We start from the raw sequence: 18,849 nt of genomic DNA, 5'->3' as shown, positions 1-18,849 counted from the left end.
TAGTTATTTTGACCAAAATGGTGAGTTTGAGAAGGCGAAATAACCTAGATTCTCAATTATGTGTTGATTTTTCAGTAAAATAAGTGTTTTTTCATTGATTGTATTTGTATCTTTAGTTCACATCTTGTAGCAACTTGTATAATTGTAATGTTCCATGTTATTTTGTTATTTGTATTTCAATAATGATACATTAAGCTAAGGTGATTGTTTTGACAAAAAAAAAATGTGAGAGCTGAGAAGGCAAGGTAACCAAGAGTCGATTATGTATGTGTGAGTTTTTACTAGATAGTACTTCATTCTTCGATTGCATCTGTATCTTATTACGTAGTTCATGACAACTTGTATTATAATAACATTTCATATTATTACACTAAAAGGACTAAATTGTTTTGACAAAAATATGTGGAAATTGTGATGACAAAGTAACCATGAGTCGATTATGTGTTTTTTTCCCCTTCTAAATAAGAGTCAATTGTTTGATTGCATTTGTATCTTTTTTGTATTCAAGAATCATGGTAAGATTGTATTGGAGTGTAAAAGGTATAATCATCCTCAAATATAATGTATGTACGAGTGATTGTTATGTGGTCATGATAACACTTTAATAATTTGTCCTATAACATAGTGTTTAAAAAAAATAAAAAAAATAAAAAACGAAAAAGTTAATGAATGATGAGACACTTTAACTCTATTTCGCATTACACAGTTAAACTAGCAAAAGTTGCAAATAAAGACTTTAATTTCTATATTTGAGGTACTTCTTTTCCTTGGAATTGTCCATCAATATTTATTTTTTAAAAAGATACTTAAAAAACAATGTTTAAAGATTTAAAACTCGTTAAATAGTGATCAAATGCTATTACTTATAGCAACAAAGTTGGCCAAATGCTATTACTTTTGTCCAAGAATCGTTTTCGTTATAGCACCTTAGTTCAATCCATTAATCTACAATTGCATGTAGGAAGCTCCTTTCCCTATCACAGTGATCAAATGTTATGATGAATTAATTTGATATCTCAAACTGTTTTAAGGATTCAATTTAATAATAACTGAAACATTTAATTAAAAGTATCGTATCTGATATTTCCGTATGTACCCATTGGTAATGAACAACGAGGCTTCCCCTAAAACAAACAACAAAAAAAACACATTCACTCATTGTCTCCCTCAGTCTGTCGTCATACGGTCATACCCCGAACTAATACGCGCATGCACGGACCAACCAACGAACACTCACTCTCACTCACTCTCTCTCTTCAAACTACCACCGCCAACGGTGGTTTCCGGCGGATTTTACGGCGTCGTTTATTAATTCCGGTGATTTAACTTCTCTCTAGCCTATTAATCATTTTCTCTCTCTTGATTTCAATCGATCGTATCTTACTCCTTAACTTTCCAGTAACTTCTTCACTTATTTCACATTAATTAATTACATTCAACGTACTATAATCTCCAATTTAAGGTAATTCATTCCAAAATTTAACTCATTATGTTAATGTTTTGTTACAGTTTTATTCGTATCCTTCGAATTATTGTTGTTTGTGGAAAAGTGAGTTTAATTTGAGCCTGAATTTGTGAAATTTAATCTAATTTTTATTTTATTTGATGCTTAGTGTTGTGATGAATATGTAGTTTGATTTCATTTGGCATCAAATTAGTGAAATTATCGTTAATTTCTTGGAATTTTGGGTTATATATGAATTTGTGTATATATTAATATGAAGTTACTTTGAGAAAATATGGAAATTTTGGCTAAGGTGTTAATCTTTATACCTTAAGTCTTAAGACAGCCGGGTTGTAGTTTCGTTTGATCGATGATCGAATTGAGTATAAGAAGAGACTTGTTTATCTGAATTCTGATAATTGTTGAACTTTTAAACTTAATTTGTAGCTAGGAGATATTAAGGTTATTATGCCAATATATCATGCTTTTACCTTGGCAAATGGCGGTTAAATCATTTCAGTTTATTGGTGTTTTAGGAGCTTCGTTGGGTAGAGGGAAGAAACTTGAGTGCATTTCATGCATTGCATTATTCTTCTGTTGGTAGTAGTTTGGTACCATATCTTCTGCCATGATATCCTGATGTCAAGTGCTAAACCTATACTTCATGTTTGCATTTAGAAAAGCAAGTTTTTAACTGAGAGTTGTGACCATTGATCGGGAACTTCATCGAACTTGAGCTTAACTACATTGTTCCAACTGCACTAAGCGAATCAATGAAAAGAGGGTTTATATATTTTTATAAAAAAAATTTAAGCTTTAGTTGACAAACAAAACTAAAAGCTAAACTTAAAGAGATTAATTGATTTCTGCCTATTTGGATGGAGTCTCTTTACTCAAAACAATGCAAAGAGAAAATGGGTGCTGTATAAAGAGGTTTAAGGGGGCAGTTTTATCCGATATCTTAAATTGTCCGGCAATTTAATATTTAATAAGTTCTCTCTCTTGTCATTACTGTTATGTGAATCGGATGATTTGCAGAGCTGGTCACTGATTTGTTGGTTTGATGTGTTGTGTAGATTGCTTGTGCTGTATTTTTGGAAGTACTAATAATTTGAAAGAGAGAAGATGGGGTATATAGGGGCTCATGGTATTGCTGCGCTACATAGATACAAATATAGTGGTGAGGATCACTCATACACAGCCAAATACATTTTACAACCATTCTGGACTCGATTTGTGCATATTTTCCCTCTTTGGATGCCGTAAGTATCCTCTCGTCCTTATTTTTACCTTTTTAGTTTCTTTTGCTTTGGTTATAATATAGTTGAGTAAATTTGCCCTCGAAGTGTATATTTTCTTGATTCTATCAATTTGAAAGTTGAGATTGATTTCTATGTTGATACAAAACAGGAAAATAAATTGTGCTTCTTAAAAGTGATTAGTGTGATTGAAATTAGGAAAATCTCAATTAATGGAGGAAAATATAGAACGAATTTTGTCACCCTCTTATAGTTATAATATCACCGTGTATCATTTGGAGCCATCTCAAAAAGTTGCACCTTTCTTTAGAACGAGCTTATTGAATGTATTGAGCTGTTGCGGATTCAGGAAGTTATGAACTGTACTGTGGGTAGGAAATAGGCACATGCTTGTTTTTGTTGGGTTGTTTGGTTGAAGCCCCTTTAATAGTGTGGGTAAATTTGATATTGCATTTCTTTGTGTCTTAGAACTGTATTCCATTGTTATCTGAAAAGTATAAAGTTCATATGGCATTGGTTTTAGCGCAAGCTTATGTTTGTTTTGCATAAGTTAAGGTGCATTTGTTGGTTTCTTGCACATATAGTATTCTAATTCTTTTTTATAAGCTTGTATACTTATTTACTAATTTTCTACCTTTATTTGTGCATCTTTTCCATATGTGGATGCTTCTCAGCCCAAATATGGTAATTATCACTCAATTGCTTTTTTTAAACACTTTCTTTTAATCTTTCTGCATTTTCTTACTAATTCTGCTTTATCAACTTGATTGTTTATGATTTTGTAAATGGTAACCTAAATTTTTGGTGCAGATAACACTTACTGGATTCATGTTCTTAATGACTTCTGCATTGCTTGGATATGTAAGTGAATGAAATTTCTCTTTGGTTCAGTTTTAATCTTGATGGTTTTGTAGCCCTATGTAAGATTTTTCTTCCTTGTGTGTAATTTATGTAGCATTTTGATTGAGAGTATTTTTAAGTTTAAACAGTTGAAGTGTATTTCATACTAGTGGACTGATTAAATGGCTGATTACTCATAATAGTTTTACAATTGATTTTGCTAGTTATGAAAGTGTGTGAGAGCATGAAAACTTCTCTAATAAATGATAGTATCAAGTTTAGCTCATTTATGAAATATTTTCCTCTAGAATTGGTTACATTATGATTAGTGTAATATGAAATGCTCATGTTATTCTTAGAGATGGTTGAAATTGTTTAGTGATTATGAATCTGTTATGTTTCTTGCAAATGAATCACAAAAATTTCTTCATTTTCAGCTATACTCACCTCGTCTGGATTCACCACCACCTAGATGGGTTCATTTCATGCATGGATTACTGCTTTTTTTGTACCAGGTTAGTTTTCCCTGTGGGTGACATCATAACCTGTTTCTTATTTGTTAAATAAAAAATATTCAGTTATTTTATTACTTCAGTTTTGTTAACTTGATTTTATCAGGTGCTCTCTCTTCTATCTTTATTCCCCCAATCTGGAAAATCTAAACCCTCATTTTTGTTCCTCCAACCCTAAAACACAATGCTCTTTCATACAGTACTGTTTAGTCTAACATCAAATAGGGCATAGTGATGCTTGTTGGCAACACATTGTGTTATCACATCTATGATTTTAACTTCTAATCAGCTATAATTATTTTTATTTGGTGATTTTCACAACTCTTATATATAAGCCTCTGCACAAACTTAGGATTTTTGCTTGTAAGCATAACTTTTTCCTTTGTGAAGTAGCACTGTTTTGAAAAACAAATAAGGGATGGAGAGAGTAGTATGATGGTAAATGTACTATATTTAGATGCTTTGTTTTTAGATACGCACAAAATTCACTCGTGATTTGATGTTTATTGCACTTGCCATCAAATTTCTTACTTTCTCTCCTCTTTTTTTTATTACACTCTAGACCTTTGATGCTGTAGATGGAAAGCAAGCAAGACGTACCAATTCCTCAAGTCCGTTGGGCGAGCTTTTTGACCATGGTAGGTTTCTAAGCTGTTTTTTTTTTTTTTTTCTTCTCCTTTTGGCTTACTTTTATAGTTGTTGTCAGGTTTTCTCTCATTTGTTACAAATGTTTGAAACTTATATGATGTATCCTTTGACATGTTTATTTTTTCATTGCAGGATGTGATGCTCTCGCTTGTGCTGTAAGTGTGTTCCCTTTCAATAATGTTTTGTTCTTAAAACAGATGGCCTAAACCAAATTTTCCCTCTCAGTTTGAAGCTCTTGCTTTTGGGAGTACTGCTATGTGCGGAAGAGCGACTTTCTGGTTTTGGGTAATTGCAGCTATTCCATTTTATGGTGCAACATGGGAACAGTATGTGGTCTAAATTTTGCTACTCTATTACCTGAATCAACTGAGATAGTTGTGATAGTCTTGATAGCCTATGTAGGTACATTTTGCAATTTTTTCATTTTTTTAATGGCAAATCATTGGAAGAGTTATGTGTGTTTTGTAATAGTGCACTTTCTTTAGTTTCATCAGATAGTGCTCTATGCTGAAATCTGAATCACATTACTATAGCTAATACACAAAAAAGTGATTCAAAAGAAAAGTTTTGTGTATTACCTTGTTAGAATTACATTACTACCTTTTGAAGAGTTCCTATATTTTTCTTATTATTATTATTCATCACCATGACCTGCACCACCTTTTTTTGGCAATTATGTAGACAAATAAATTAAATTTCATTATAGAAAAATGAATTTGATATCTTTCATTAATTATTTGAAATAATATTTCTACAATTTTTGTACATTTTTACGAGTATAATTGTGTATTGGACCTCAACCCATCTTGATGACATTTATATATTTCTGTTTACTAAATCTTCAAATCTTCTTTTTCCTTCCTTCTGATTTGCAACTTGACTGGCCCCCTCTTTTTTTTGGTTGTGGTGCTCAGCTACTTCACCAATACGCTAATCCTTCCTGTAATCAATGGACCTACTGAAGGTCTTATGCTGATCTACTTGTGTCACTTCTTCACAACTTTTGTAGGTAAGCCGCTGCAAAACTTGAGAGTTACAGCAGCACTCATTGCATTCCTATGCAATTCACATGCATTAGATATCACTATAGTGTTTAGTTGATTGGCACCTCATGTTCTTAGTGCATTTTATTGAAAAAGAAACCTATGTTGGCACTGGCTGTTTAGGAATTATATTTTGTGATTGACTGGTCATTAGTTAGATACAATCTGATTCAATCAACTTACCGAGTATTCTTGTATTTAATTTATGGTACTTTGTGATGTATATCTCTAATTGGCTGCATTGAACAATTACAATGCTCAGCGTGAGAACATATCTCTATATTTTATTTCTCTGATGTTGGGGTTGCTAAAGGTGAATACTGCTGGCAGAATTTTAAGTTTTGATCTTTTAATGTTTTTGCATTTGTACTTTTCTAAGAGAATGTTGAACCCAGAGGAAAATCAATGGTTATCCATGCATAGATATAATATGTATTATTGGTGGGGCTGTTGGAACCTGGGTGGTAAGGTGTTTTTTTGTCTGAGATAGTGGCATTGGTTGTATTGTTTACAACATGGTTTTGTTGATTCATGCATGTGAAAACTTATGTTTCACCGTGTAATTAATTTTTTTTAAAATTTTGCTGCTTATTAGGGGCTGAGTGGTGGGCTCAACAGTTTGGAGCATCAATACCCTTCTTGAGCTGGGTGCCATTTTTCAGTGGTAATGTAGCAAAGAACTTGAGTGCATTCCAAAGTCGTGTTTGATAAATAACTAAATTTCGTTCTGCTGCATATTATAAGATTAGGTTTATGTATCCTTAACTTGTTGTCTGTGCAATGTCGCATTGATATCGGGTGCACAGTATCTGTTGCGGCATCATGCATAAGTTACTCTTTAATTTTATAAATTAAAAGGACCACTAGTTTCAGGGTAACTCAACAGAATAAAAATGACACTAACAATGGAATGGGTATTTTATGAATTTGTGGCCCCTGTGAACACATGTAGTGTGCAATGCGTGTACAATCTGTACATAAATTATTTATTTTGATTATTTATTTTTTATTTTCTATGGTTATCATTTTTATGTTTTATATTTGTAAATTACTCATATATGCTTCTTTAGCTAGTACTCCTTCAAGTGTTCATGAATTGTTGGCATGCTAAGGGTTGATAAATCATCCAACCTAAACATCTATCGACCTGTATTCTGTTTTATAAGAATCCATAGACCTACGTTAGTGTTTCCTGAATTGCTCAACTTCCTGCAAACGATTTGAAACATACAACCTGTTGTGTGGTACAGGTTACCTTGGTACACTTTTGGACTAGATGTTTTTGTACTTTTCCTATGTGCTACAAGCTTATTGCTTTCCATGTAGCATGTTTTACATACTAAAGAAAATTACTTGAACCGTGAAAGTATAAGATTATAATGCGCATCGCCATTTTTAGTTTGGTTGTATCATAAAGAATTTTGAATATGTCTGAATTCTGTAGGCTGTGGAATGTCATGTGTCTTTTACTATAGTGCAGAGATATACAGGGAGCCTTTGATTGGACAGCTGCTTATTATTAAGTCTATCATGTTAGTCATTTTTTAGGCACAAATTGTAATGTCTTCATTTATGGTAAGCCAACTTAGAGTTTTAGAATGGTTAGAACAAAATGTTTATTGTATGTCCTAATTGCTAGCAGTAGTTTTGTTGTAAATGTTGAATTTGATTTTTTTTTTTTTTTTTTTTTTTTTTGATGTTTTTATTTCTTTCCATTTACATAGAAAATGAATATTTGGGCTTTGGGATAACCCGTGATGCTTATGCTATGGAGTAAAACTTGTAGTTCTTTGTCCTGGTCAATGTTGTCATCTTTTAAGATGGATCCATGCATGTTATAATCTACATGAGACTTGCCTTATATTGTAAAAGTCGGGTTTGCCTTCTCTATATTTCTTCTCCAAATTACCTGACATATTAATTTATTTATTTTTCTCCCTCATTTTTGGCCTTTCATTTTTTGGTCTAAGATGGATGCGTATCCGTGTTAGGTTATTGAATAGGCTAATTACTCTGTATCATTTTACTTTCGGTAGATGCATCCTTGAATGTTGACACCCTCCTTTGCTTTCTGTTTTAGGGATCCCAACATACCAAGTTGCGTTGTATCTCATGGTAGCTTCGGGTGTGATACCTACTGTTGCATTCAAGTTGGTATTCTTTTCTATGTATATCAATCATATATGTGCACATCATCTTCTTTTTCAATGGATTAGTAGAACATTAAACTGACTTAATTTACATGCTGAATCGGGATATGATGTGAGGTTCTTGTTCAGGTTTAGCTTAAAATAATGAATTTATTTATGCATGGACGCATTTAATTTGAATTTGTTCTGTATATCTACTTGCGTTAGTTTATTTCAATAATGTGGTCGACAGAAACAGGGATATACTATCTGCAGTTATTTTATTCTTTAATTTGTTGTTGTTCTGAATCATTACAATGGATGTGCTCAAACAAGTTCTGTATCAGAATGACATTTAACCCCTTGTTGTGTGGAATGTTCTCATCTTAATTTTGCTTCTTGTGCAGCATACAGAATGTCTATAATGTAGTTAAGTTGAGAAAAGGAAGTATGCTGCTTGCATTAGCTATGGTAATAATTGTTTTATGCTTAGTATTATTTATATTGTTTATATCCTTTAATTATTAATTTTTTTCCAATCTGGAACTCATTCTTGATGATATTAATGTCAGCTTTATCCATTTGTGGTGCTCTTGGTTGGGGTCCTTGTGTGGTATAGCTCACTAACCTTCACTTGCTTTTGGTCCTTTGATCCCTTGTTTAATTGTAGCAACTGGGGTGGTTCTTCCCTTGTTTTAATGTAGCAACATTGATGGTTCTGCAGGGATTATCTCTCTCCATCTGATCTTATTGGCACTTATCCCCATCTCGTTGTACTAGGAACTGGACTTGCATTTGGTTTTCTTGTGGTAAGTAAACATATATGTGGTAACTTTTTTTTTTTTTCCCTTGAGGTCACTTTCCGAAATATTCTATTAGTTAGATTATTGTGCATATTGCTTATGCTGTATGTCTGTAGTATCTGTTTTACCATAGTACTTTTTCTATTGTAAATTTGCTGATGCAAAAGTATTTATTTGCAGGGAAGGATGATTTTGTCGCATTTGTGTGATGAGCCAAAGGGTCTCAAAACTAGCATGTGTATGGTATGGATTCTGGTTGATGATTAGTGTATTATTTTGCAATGCTCCATTAAATGTGCATTTATCTATGTCTGGGTTGTCTTTTAATAATTTTATATGTCAACTGTTGCAGTCAAGCCTTGGCTACTTTATCGTTTGGAAATTGCTTTTTACATATATTCTCTCGGGGACAGATACCTTACCAAAGATATTTATATCTTTTAGTGATCTGTGAGAGACTGAGAGGGCTTGTAACCTGTTTTTTATTCTAAAGAACATGCTTCTGTTTGAGAGGAGCCTTTTTTGAGTCTGGTTTATTTGATCTTAAAATATTAAGGGATGGAGTGAGTAGTTGTTTAGTTGACTCAACTCACAATTTCAATTTTGAAACTGTGTGATTCAATTTAAAACTCCATATATCATCCCATTTTAATTTGAATCCAGGATTTAATAGGTAGAAATGAACTTGACTTTCATGTATAATTTTATTCAAGGAAAATGATTTAGCTAACTCATTTATTAATTTGTATTCTAGTTGCAGACTGTAATCTAGAAAGCCCAAGTTTAAGTAGAGAACGTAATGTCCATGTAGACATGCCTTTTCTTCACTGAAAATTTCTACCTTCCTTGTGAGAAGATAAGAGTGGGGCCTTTCCTACCTGTTGTATTAGCAAGTCAGCAACTTTTTTTTTTATATGTGATTATGGGTGGAGGAGGCTGAGGCCACTTAACCGCTAAGGCATAGATTGACTACCCCACAGCTATTCAACATGACTTGAGATGTGGACATCAAGCTTTGAATAAAATAAAATAAATTGGCTCGTGTAATAAGAGACTCCCACTCTCTTAGTCTCTTTGTATCTTTTGGTCAACCTATATTGGAGCCTTTGGACAGACCAGATGTAGAAAAAATTGGGTCTCTGCTTGTTGAAAGCTATATCTAAGAAGTAATACAGTAATGTATACTAAGTTTTTTTTTTTTTTTTTTTTTTTTTTCCCCTAAATAAATCCCCATTCTGCATTTTAGTTGACTAACTCTTTGACTACTTTGCTTCAGTCTCTGTTGTATCTCCCTCTGGCCATTGCAAACACTTTGACTGCTAGGCTGAATGACGGGTAGGAGATTTACCTATTGGCTTTTTCAATTTTCAGGACTTCACTTACTAATTTTTTCCTTTAAACATGTTCACAGAGTTCCATTAGTTGACGAGTCTTTAGTGCTGCTCGGTTATTGTGCATTTACTGGTATGAAAAATTTACTCTTATGTAGCTAATTGCTTTCTGCTTTTGGTTACTTCTATCAGCTTATAATTTATTGTTCATGAGTGTTAACATTAACTTTGCCTTCCTAACTCATAATGTTATGGAGGAGAAATTTTCTCAGCTTGTAGAATAAATTTAGTAAATGTAATTAAAGTTAGTTATGAAATACTCATATACAAAGTTATTTTTGGCTTTCCTCCATTTTCTAAAAATATTGTTTGGAGTAAGGTGAACATGCATTTTATTATTCTCTTACTGTTTCGGTGTTGCTTTGCATTATCCTGACGGACTTTTTTGGCCTGGCCTAGCTTGTCTGTACTTGCACTTTGCAACATCAGTCATCAATGAAATCACTACTGCATTGGGAATCTATTGCTTCAGGTGACTTTCTATCTGAATGCTTTTGTAAATTGTGTCTCACATTTTATTTGTATCCACTTCTTTTGTACAAATGAGTACATGTACTTTATTTTTATTTTCCTACTAAATGAAATTATGTAACTGTAAAGCAATCCGTTCGTAAAAATAGGATAAACAGAAAACATTCTTCATCAGCAGAAATTGGGAAATGAGCAACCAGCTTGATCATACACTATCACCATTCTTCAACATTTGATGATGCTTTAGATTTGTTCAATTTGTTCACATACCAACTTTGTTCAATTTTTGTTTTAGATTTGCTTAAACTTGTAAATGTTCTTACTTTTCCGTATGTCTGAATTACAGGATTACTCGGAAAGAAGCATGAAGAAGGTTCTAGATCGGTATTTCCTCTTTCTTTACCCTTCTGTATTGCACTTCCATAGTTCCATTATTAACTAAATTAATCCTTTTGTTTTTATAAAAATATGTGCTATGTTGCTAAAATATTGGATAAACCTGTGTATTCTGCTAAAAACTTTGTGTTATTTTTCTAAAACCTTGTATTATTTTTTTTATATTAATCATAATATTAACCATTTATACTGTTGTTAAACAATGTTATGTTTTTCTGAAAACTTTTGTTTTTTTAAAAACTAATCCTTTTTATTTCGTTCCCAAAATCTTATGATATTTTTGTTTTCATGACAGGATTGGAATAAAGAACAAGTATTTATGTTGTTGCAGGCCTTGCGGCTCCTAATCCAAAGGGAATGATACACGCATACATTAAAAACTTAGGATGCTAGTAAAAGGAAATAGGATGTCCTTACTAGTGAAAGATCATATTGTTGGTCCAAGTTTACCAAGCAACATATTTTATGATCTACTCCGTGTGTTAGTTTCAAACTAATAGATACATGGTTTGATACACTTTTTTTGTTGGTATAGATCCATTTATTATGCGAATTACTATTTTTTAAAAATAAATCTTTAAATTTATCAACCAAAAGTACAAGCAACAACATTACACCAAAAACAAAAGATGACAGCCCTTCTAGGAAGGCCCTTTCTAACCTTAGCTTAGCTCACGAATACAAGTAGACAAGTAATGTACTCCGTACTTTTGATACTAGTATTAGATTATTGAACAATTAGAAAAAGCTCTTTAATAGCCTATTGATATCACCTTATGAACAATTAGTGTTTTTTTAAAAAAGGAAATATAGCAAGTAAAAAAATACGGCAGCAAAAGAAAAATGAAGCAAGTAATAAAATACGGAGAGAGTATAATTTAAAATCATAGATTGTATTACTTTATAATTTTTAATACTAACTTATATGTGAGCATCGGGGAAGAAAAAAAAAAAAAAGCTGAAAACAAATCTATTATGAAGACGTGTAGTATATGAGTAGAAGTAAAATAGAACTTAAGAGACCGGTTATTATATAAACACATGTTTCTTTTAGGGGTCGTTTGGTTCAAAATGTTGGAATGGAATGGTATGGGGATATTAACCCCTACTCCCCTAGGGTATGGAATGATAATCTACTGTTTTTAAAAGTTGCTTGGTTCATTTAAAAGTATGGATTTTGATAATATTAATGACTTGAGAAGGTATGGAATCTCAATCTTTAGGGGGGTGATGGGTATGGGATTGAAGGGAATGAGAAACCATTGGATATGGCATTCCATACCCAAATGACCCCAACCAAACAACAATCACATCATTAATAGTATCACATCCATTCCATTCCATCATAAATAACATGATGGAATGTTATTGGCAAACACCCCAGAGTTTAAGAGACCTATTTCAGTATTTCTATAAATAACATGTCTCTTTTGGCTTAAAATCAGAATGCATCGGCAGTTTGGCAATTGGCATTAATTTCCTATGGCCGAATCTAAGAGACCGGTTATATATAATTGTTGATGACTACTCGGATGATGAGTCAGCAGAGCAATAACTAAATTCTGTTATAACAGAATTTATTCCCTTTTGTAATAGCTGGCAAGTTTGTTAGCTCTAACAAACTATCCTATATATAGCTATCATCTGTAATAGTTCATAACACACTCTAATACAATTCTTCCTCATTTTTCTCTCTCTAAATTTCCTCTCTATTTTCTTTGTTCTTCACTGTAAATATCAACATGGTACCAGAGCAGGAGAATGCTGCGATCGATTCTGCGAACTGTTTACAGTGATTTTAGTAAGTTTTTGATTCAATTTGATCAATCAATCGATCATTTTCTTGAGTTTTTCTTGAGGTTTTTACTTCAAAATTTTTCCAGTATTTCGATTCAGATTTCTGCAGATTAGTTCATAATCTTGAGAGTTTGATCGAGTTCATTGATTTTTTTTTTCCTTGATTGAATCAGTCAATCAATTGTTGTTTCTGCATTTTTTTGCCTATTTTCTGATCAAAATGGCTGCAAATTCTTCTCCTATTACTTCTGATCCTACATCACCTTATTACATAAATCCTTCTGAAAATACTGCATTACCAATTGTGTCTGAAAAATTTTCTGGAGATGCTTTTGGAGAATGGAAACGGAGTATGATAATTGCCTTAGCAACGAAAAATAAGCTAGGTTTTGTAGATGGTAGTCTACCAAAACCAGCAGAATCAGATCCTAATTGTGCAGCTTGGAAACGATGTGATGCAATTTCATATATTCTGAGATCTCTTGAGAGTTCAATAGCTAGAAGTGTTCTGTTTCTTGGTACTTCTCAAGAAATCTGGAAGGATTTGGATGAAAGGTTTTCACAAACCTCAGGACCACAGTTGTACTCCTTGCAACAGTCCTTAGCAGATCTGAAACAAGGATCTGACACTTCTATTACTGAGTTTTTTACGCAACTGAAGGCAATTTGGGATCAAATCAATCAGATAAATCCCTTACCTACATGTAGCAGCTCAGGATGTACTTGTACACAGGTTTTCTTGAAATAACAGCAAGAAGAGAGGCTGGTGCAGCTTCTCATGAAGTTGGACAACAAATTCACTGCTGTAAGGACTAATATCTTGATGATGCAACCATTGCCTACAATATCTATGGCATATAAGCTGTTGGTTCAGGAAGAGAAACAAAGGCAAGCCAGTTTTGTTGAAGAAGAACACAGCAGAGCAATGGTATTTGCAACTGATTACAGGAAGCCTTTCAAGAATCAGTATCAAGGTTCAAAGATGACTTTTCAAGCTGGTGGTAACAAGCTGGTGATAGCAGGAAAGAGACCTTTCTGTGAACATTGCAGAATTCCTGGTCATACTATTGAGAAATGTTTTGAGCTTCATGGCTATCCACCTAGTTTTGCTAAAGGAAAGGGAAAGAAAATTGCTGCTGTTGCTCATGTTGATGATGAAATGGAGTTTGATGATCATGTTACACATCTTTCACATGATCAGTTCAACAATATTCTGAAGGCACTTCAGACTCAGCCAGTAGAGTCACAAGCTAATGTGGCAGGTACATGTTTACTGACTTGCTCAAATGCTAAATGGATTGTTGATAGTGGTGCAACTGATCATATTTGTTCAAACTTGAGTTTGTTTGAATCATATAATTGCTTTGACAAGTCACCAAACACTATCACAATTGCTGATGGTAAACATGTTACAGTTGAATATATAGGGACAGTACACTTTGATAATGGAATTGTCTTGAAAAATGTGTTACATGTTCCAGGATTAAAGTTCAATCTGATTTCTACACATAAATTATGTAGAGACTTGGATTGTCAGATTGTGTTTACTCATGATAAATGTTTGATTCAGGGTTCCAGTTTGAGTCAGCCAGTGGTTCTTGGTAACATACAGTCAGGACTGTATGCTGTTGATGACAGAACTTTAGGGAAGCAAGAGTTTCAGTCTTCTGAAGAACAGACTGTGGTTAATTCTGGAGTGCTTAGCAGGACAGATGATGATGCTAAGCTATGGCATCTTAGAATGGGGCATTTGCCATTTAATAAGCTTCATTTGGTTAATTCTGTTTTTGATAATAAAGTTGGATGTGAGTTAGTGTGTCAAATTTGTCATAAAGCTAGACAAACTAGGAATCCTTTTCCTGTAAGCTTGTCTAGGGCAGAAAGATGTTTTGAGTTGCTTCATATTGACACTTGGGGACCTTATAAGACTGTAACCCATGATGGTTTTAGCTATTTTCTCACCATTGTAGATGATTTTTCAAGGAATACATGGACTTTTCTTATGAAAAATAAAAGTGATGCTGTGAAGATACTTGGTGATTTGCTTGTTTTCATTAAGAATCAGTTCAATAAGACTGTTTTGACTGTTAGAACTGACAATGCTAAAGAGCTATGTGAGGGTGAGATTCAGCAGATTTACAGAAGTTATGGTATTAGGCATCAAAAGTCTTGTCCCGATACTCCACAACAGAATGGAGTGGTGGAGAGAAAGCATAGACACTTGCTTGAGACAGCAAGAGCTTTATACTTTCAGTCTAAAGTTCCTGTTAGATTTTGGGGAGAGTGTTTGCTCACTGCAACACATGTAATTAACAGAATGCCTTTGAGTTCAATAAATTTTGCTTCACCTTATGAGTTGATACATGAAAAGAAGCCAGATCTATCACATTTGAAGGTATTTGGGTGTTTATGTTATGTATCAACCATGAAGACTGGAAGATCAAAGTTTGATGCCAGAGCTTCTCCTTGTGTGTTACTAGGTTACCCACCTGATCAAAAGGCTTATAGATTGTTTGATCTAGAGTCAAAAAGGGTGATTATTTCAAGAGATGTTGTTTTCTATGAGAAACATTTGCCTTTTCACTATGATACTCAGACTAAAACTACTTCTAATCCAATTTTCTTACCAATAAACACATCCTTTGATCCTGATACAGATTACATTTTACCAGAACCTTTAGCTTTTCAGCATGATATTAATACAGACCAGCCACAAACACATAACCTTGACACCATTTCAAACCCTATTCAGCCACAAACACATATACCTGACCCTATCATAAACACAAAAACAAATCCAAACACAAATACCAGCCAACATCAAACACCTGTACCAGATATAAGACAATCAGACAGGCCAAGGAAAAGACCTAGTTACTTGGATGGTTATATATGTGCTGCTGATTTCCCTAGAGAGCACTGGTGTAATATTGTCACATTTGAGGTTCTTCCTACCCCAATAAAGGTTTTGATCAACAAAACCTGTCAGGTTACAGAACCAGTGGGCTATTTGGAAGCTTCTCAAGATTCAGGGTGGAGAGAAGCAATGAAAAAGGAGATAGATGCTTTGATTAGCAATGATAGTTGGGAAATGGTGCCCTTGCCTAAAGATAAAAAACCTATTGGTTGTAAATGGGTGTTCAAAGTCAAGCTTAAAGCAGATGGAAGTGTGGAGAGGTTGAAAGCTAGGTTGGTTGCTCAAGGTTTTACACAGAAATTTGGGATTGACTATCTTGAAACTTTTTCACCTGTAGTGAAAATGGCTACAGTAAGGTGTCTTTTGTCCATTGCAGCCAGTAAAAAATGGACATTATATCAGCTGGATATCAACAATGCTTTTCTGCATGGGGATTTAACTGAAGAAGTCTATATGAAGGTTCCTCAAGGTGTAGCTAATCCAGACAATTTTGTGTGCAAATTGAAGAAGTCTTTGTATGGATTAAAGCAAGCTTCAAGGCAGTGGTTTGCTAAGTTGACTGCTGAATTGCTTCTCATGAATTATGAACAATCTAAGAATGATTATTCATTGTTCATTAAGAGACAGGAAGGGCACATTACTGTTGCAGTGATATATGTTGATGACATCATTGTAACCGGTTCTAATGAGACAGAAATCAAGAATTTCAAGGCTCATCTTCATGAAACCTTCAGCATAAAAGATCTGGGTGTCTTGAATTATTTTCTGGGAATTGAGGTTACTCATTTGGTGGATGGAATTGTAATGAGTCAGAAGAAATTTACTAAAGAGTTACTTCAAGAGTGCAATATGGATGTTTCTAAGACAGCAAGAACTCCTTTGCCCGTAAACATGAAGCTGTTAGCAGATGAAGGTGATCTATATTCTGATCCTGCACATTACAGGAAGATAGTGGGAAAGCTGAATTTTTTGTCACACACAAGGCCTGATCTCTCATATTCAGTGCAAACTCTAAGTCAATTTATGCAGCAGCCTAGACAAGCTCATGTTAAGGCACTTCATCATGTGCTTAGGTATGTAGCTCATACAGTTGGACAAGGGATTATGTTGTATGCTTCAGAACAGTTGACTCTGACAGCTTACTCAGACTCAGATTGGGCAGCTTGTCCAAATACAAGGAGATCAGTGACTGGATATATCATGTTGCTAGGAAAATCTCCAATTTCCTGGAAGTCTAAGAAGCAGCCAACAGTTTCTAAAAGCTCCAGTGAAGCAGAATACAGGGCTATGGCAGCTTCATCTTCAGAGATAGAATGGTTGGTCAGGTTGTTAACTGAGTTGGGTGTTTTGGATTTAAAGCCTGTTGCTTTACACTGTGACAATCAGAGTGCAATTCACATAGGGAAGAACCCTGTGTTTCATGAACGCACCAAACATATTGAGATAGATTGTCACTTCACTGGTGATAAGGTTCTTGAAGGATTGATTGTTTTGACTTATACTCCGACTACAGAGCAACTGGCAGATATTATGACAAAAGCTTTGAGTTCTTTTCAGCACAATAAGCTCAAATCCAAGCTAGGAATGTATCCAGCTACAGTCCCTAGCTTGAGGGGGGATGTTGATGACTACTCGGATGATGAGTCAGCAGAGCAATAACTAAATTCTGTTATAACAGAATTTATTCCCTTTTGTAATAGCTGGCAAGTTTGTTAGCTCTAACAAACTATCCTATATATAGCTATCATCTGTAATAGTTCATAACACACTCTAATACAATTCTTCCTCATTTTTCTCTCTCTAAATTTCCTCTCTATTTTCTTTGTTCTTCACTGTAAATATCAACAATAATAAATTAATAACTGTGTTTTAATAAGTGTTATACTTTTTTTTTTTTTGCAAAAAGCTAGTGTATATTTTAATATTATATCTTTCTTTTTTTGAGACAGAAAAAAAAAAAAAAAAAAAGAAAGGAAAAGAGATAAATTAATACTGAGTAGTATTCTAAATTTGAAAATACGCTTTTGAGAAATGGGACACTTAAAAAAAACGAAGGAGTACAATGTCTATTTGTCCGTCCAGAGTTTGAAATTTCTTAGTTGGAGTCTTTGACGCTTCTTGATATGCCAAACTAGACTTATCAAAGAAATGTCCTTCCCCCCTAATTGCCCCCCGCAAGTAGTACAGTACGGAGTAGAATTGGCCTACAGTGAAGTTATGGATTTTATTATCTGCTACTTCGTAGAAATTCATGGTGGCGTGATAAATGGGATGGTCAACTGTTGTTTTTAAGTTTTTATAGTAATGAAGAGATTGAAAGAAGTTGAGTTGTATAACTATTTTATTCCTAAATTATCTTTTTTCTGGGTTACAAGTTTTAGCAATTTGAACTACACAAATTGTTGTATAACGATTGAGAAAGATATATGGAAGAGAGTTTTTTGGGAAAAGACTTTGAGGAGAAACCACATTCATCTTCATCATCCTATAAAGCGTTGGCAAAATGGAGGAATTTGTATGCCGAGTTAGAACCTTTTCGCATCTTTAGATTCCTTACCAAGCGTCACGAGCCGGGTGCGAATCAAGCTGTGCCTTTGTCCTCTGCCAATCAGGTTTTTTTTTTCCATACAACTGTCAAACTTTATAAACATGTCGATTCACTTTTATCTTATTTTTACTTTAGTAAATACGGAGTATTAAACTATAGTTGTAATATTAATACACACATTGACCCTATATGTGTGCGATGTGTGTTGATTATAAATATAAGGAAAAAAAATTGTCATAATTAATTCCAACTTTACTCTGTTTACTCAAACTAATTTCAACTTTCGTTTATTTTTTTATTAATTACAGCTTTATACCACGTCCGCCCAAAACATTCCCAATTGGACTTGCAACTGGTTAAGCAAGTTAACATTATTTGCGAGTTGAATTTTTTATTTTTTTGCACATGTGTCACCACGTGATTGGTCAAATATTTTAAAAAAACAAAATAAAAAAAAAAATTTAAAAAAAAGGTAACCACCCTAAAAGGCAGCCAGAATCGAGGAGGGGAAGGAAGGGGTGTTCGAAATTCGACGGAGAAGGCAGCAGGGTAGTTAAAATTCAACAGGGAAGAGAAGGAAGGGCGGAATCCGGCGTGAAAGGGAATCAAAGAGGCGGAAACGATGGGGGAAAGGGAGGGATGGAGGAGGTT

At 33.8% G+C, this 18,849-nt stretch overlaps 2 protein-coding genes across 2 annotated transcripts in view; both read left to right on the top strand.

Annotated features, from left to right (window-relative positions):
• Nucleotides 1–18,849, top strand: part of LOC145586580 (NADPH--cytochrome P450 reductase-like) — a 184,763-nt gene that overhangs the window by 12,987 nt on the left and 152,927 nt on the right. The window lies entirely within an intron of this gene.
• On the top strand, nucleotides 1,132–11,484 carry LOC145585417 (choline/ethanolaminephosphotransferase 1-like). Its single transcript, XM_081642117.1, has 20 exons — nucleotides 1,132–1,317; nucleotides 2,521–2,706; nucleotides 3,378–3,387; nucleotides 3,514–3,564; nucleotides 3,981–4,058; nucleotides 4,618–4,693; nucleotides 4,836–4,858; nucleotides 4,929–5,029; nucleotides 5,618–5,712; nucleotides 6,342–6,410; nucleotides 7,827–7,896; nucleotides 8,283–8,346; nucleotides 8,448–8,488; nucleotides 8,600–8,684; nucleotides 8,859–8,921; nucleotides 9,955–10,013; nucleotides 10,090–10,142; nucleotides 10,469–10,541; nucleotides 10,887–10,924; nucleotides 11,232–11,484. The coding sequence occupies exons 2-19, from the start codon at nucleotides 2,570–2,572 to the stop codon at nucleotides 10,906–10,908; spliced, it is 1,170 nt and encodes a 389-aa protein (XP_081498243.1). The 5' UTR covers nucleotides 1,132–1,317; nucleotides 2,521–2,569; the 3' UTR covers nucleotides 10,909–10,924; nucleotides 11,232–11,484.

The sequence above is a fragment of the Chenopodium album genome, chromosome 16 (assembly GCF_948465745.1).
Source record: "Chenopodium album chromosome 16, dcCheAlbu1.1, whole genome shotgun sequence".
Taxonomy (NCBI): domain Eukaryota; kingdom Viridiplantae; phylum Streptophyta; class Magnoliopsida; order Caryophyllales; family Amaranthaceae; genus Chenopodium; species Chenopodium album.
Note: the sequence above shows the minus strand (reverse complement) of the source record. Positions and strands in the feature narration are given on the sequence as shown.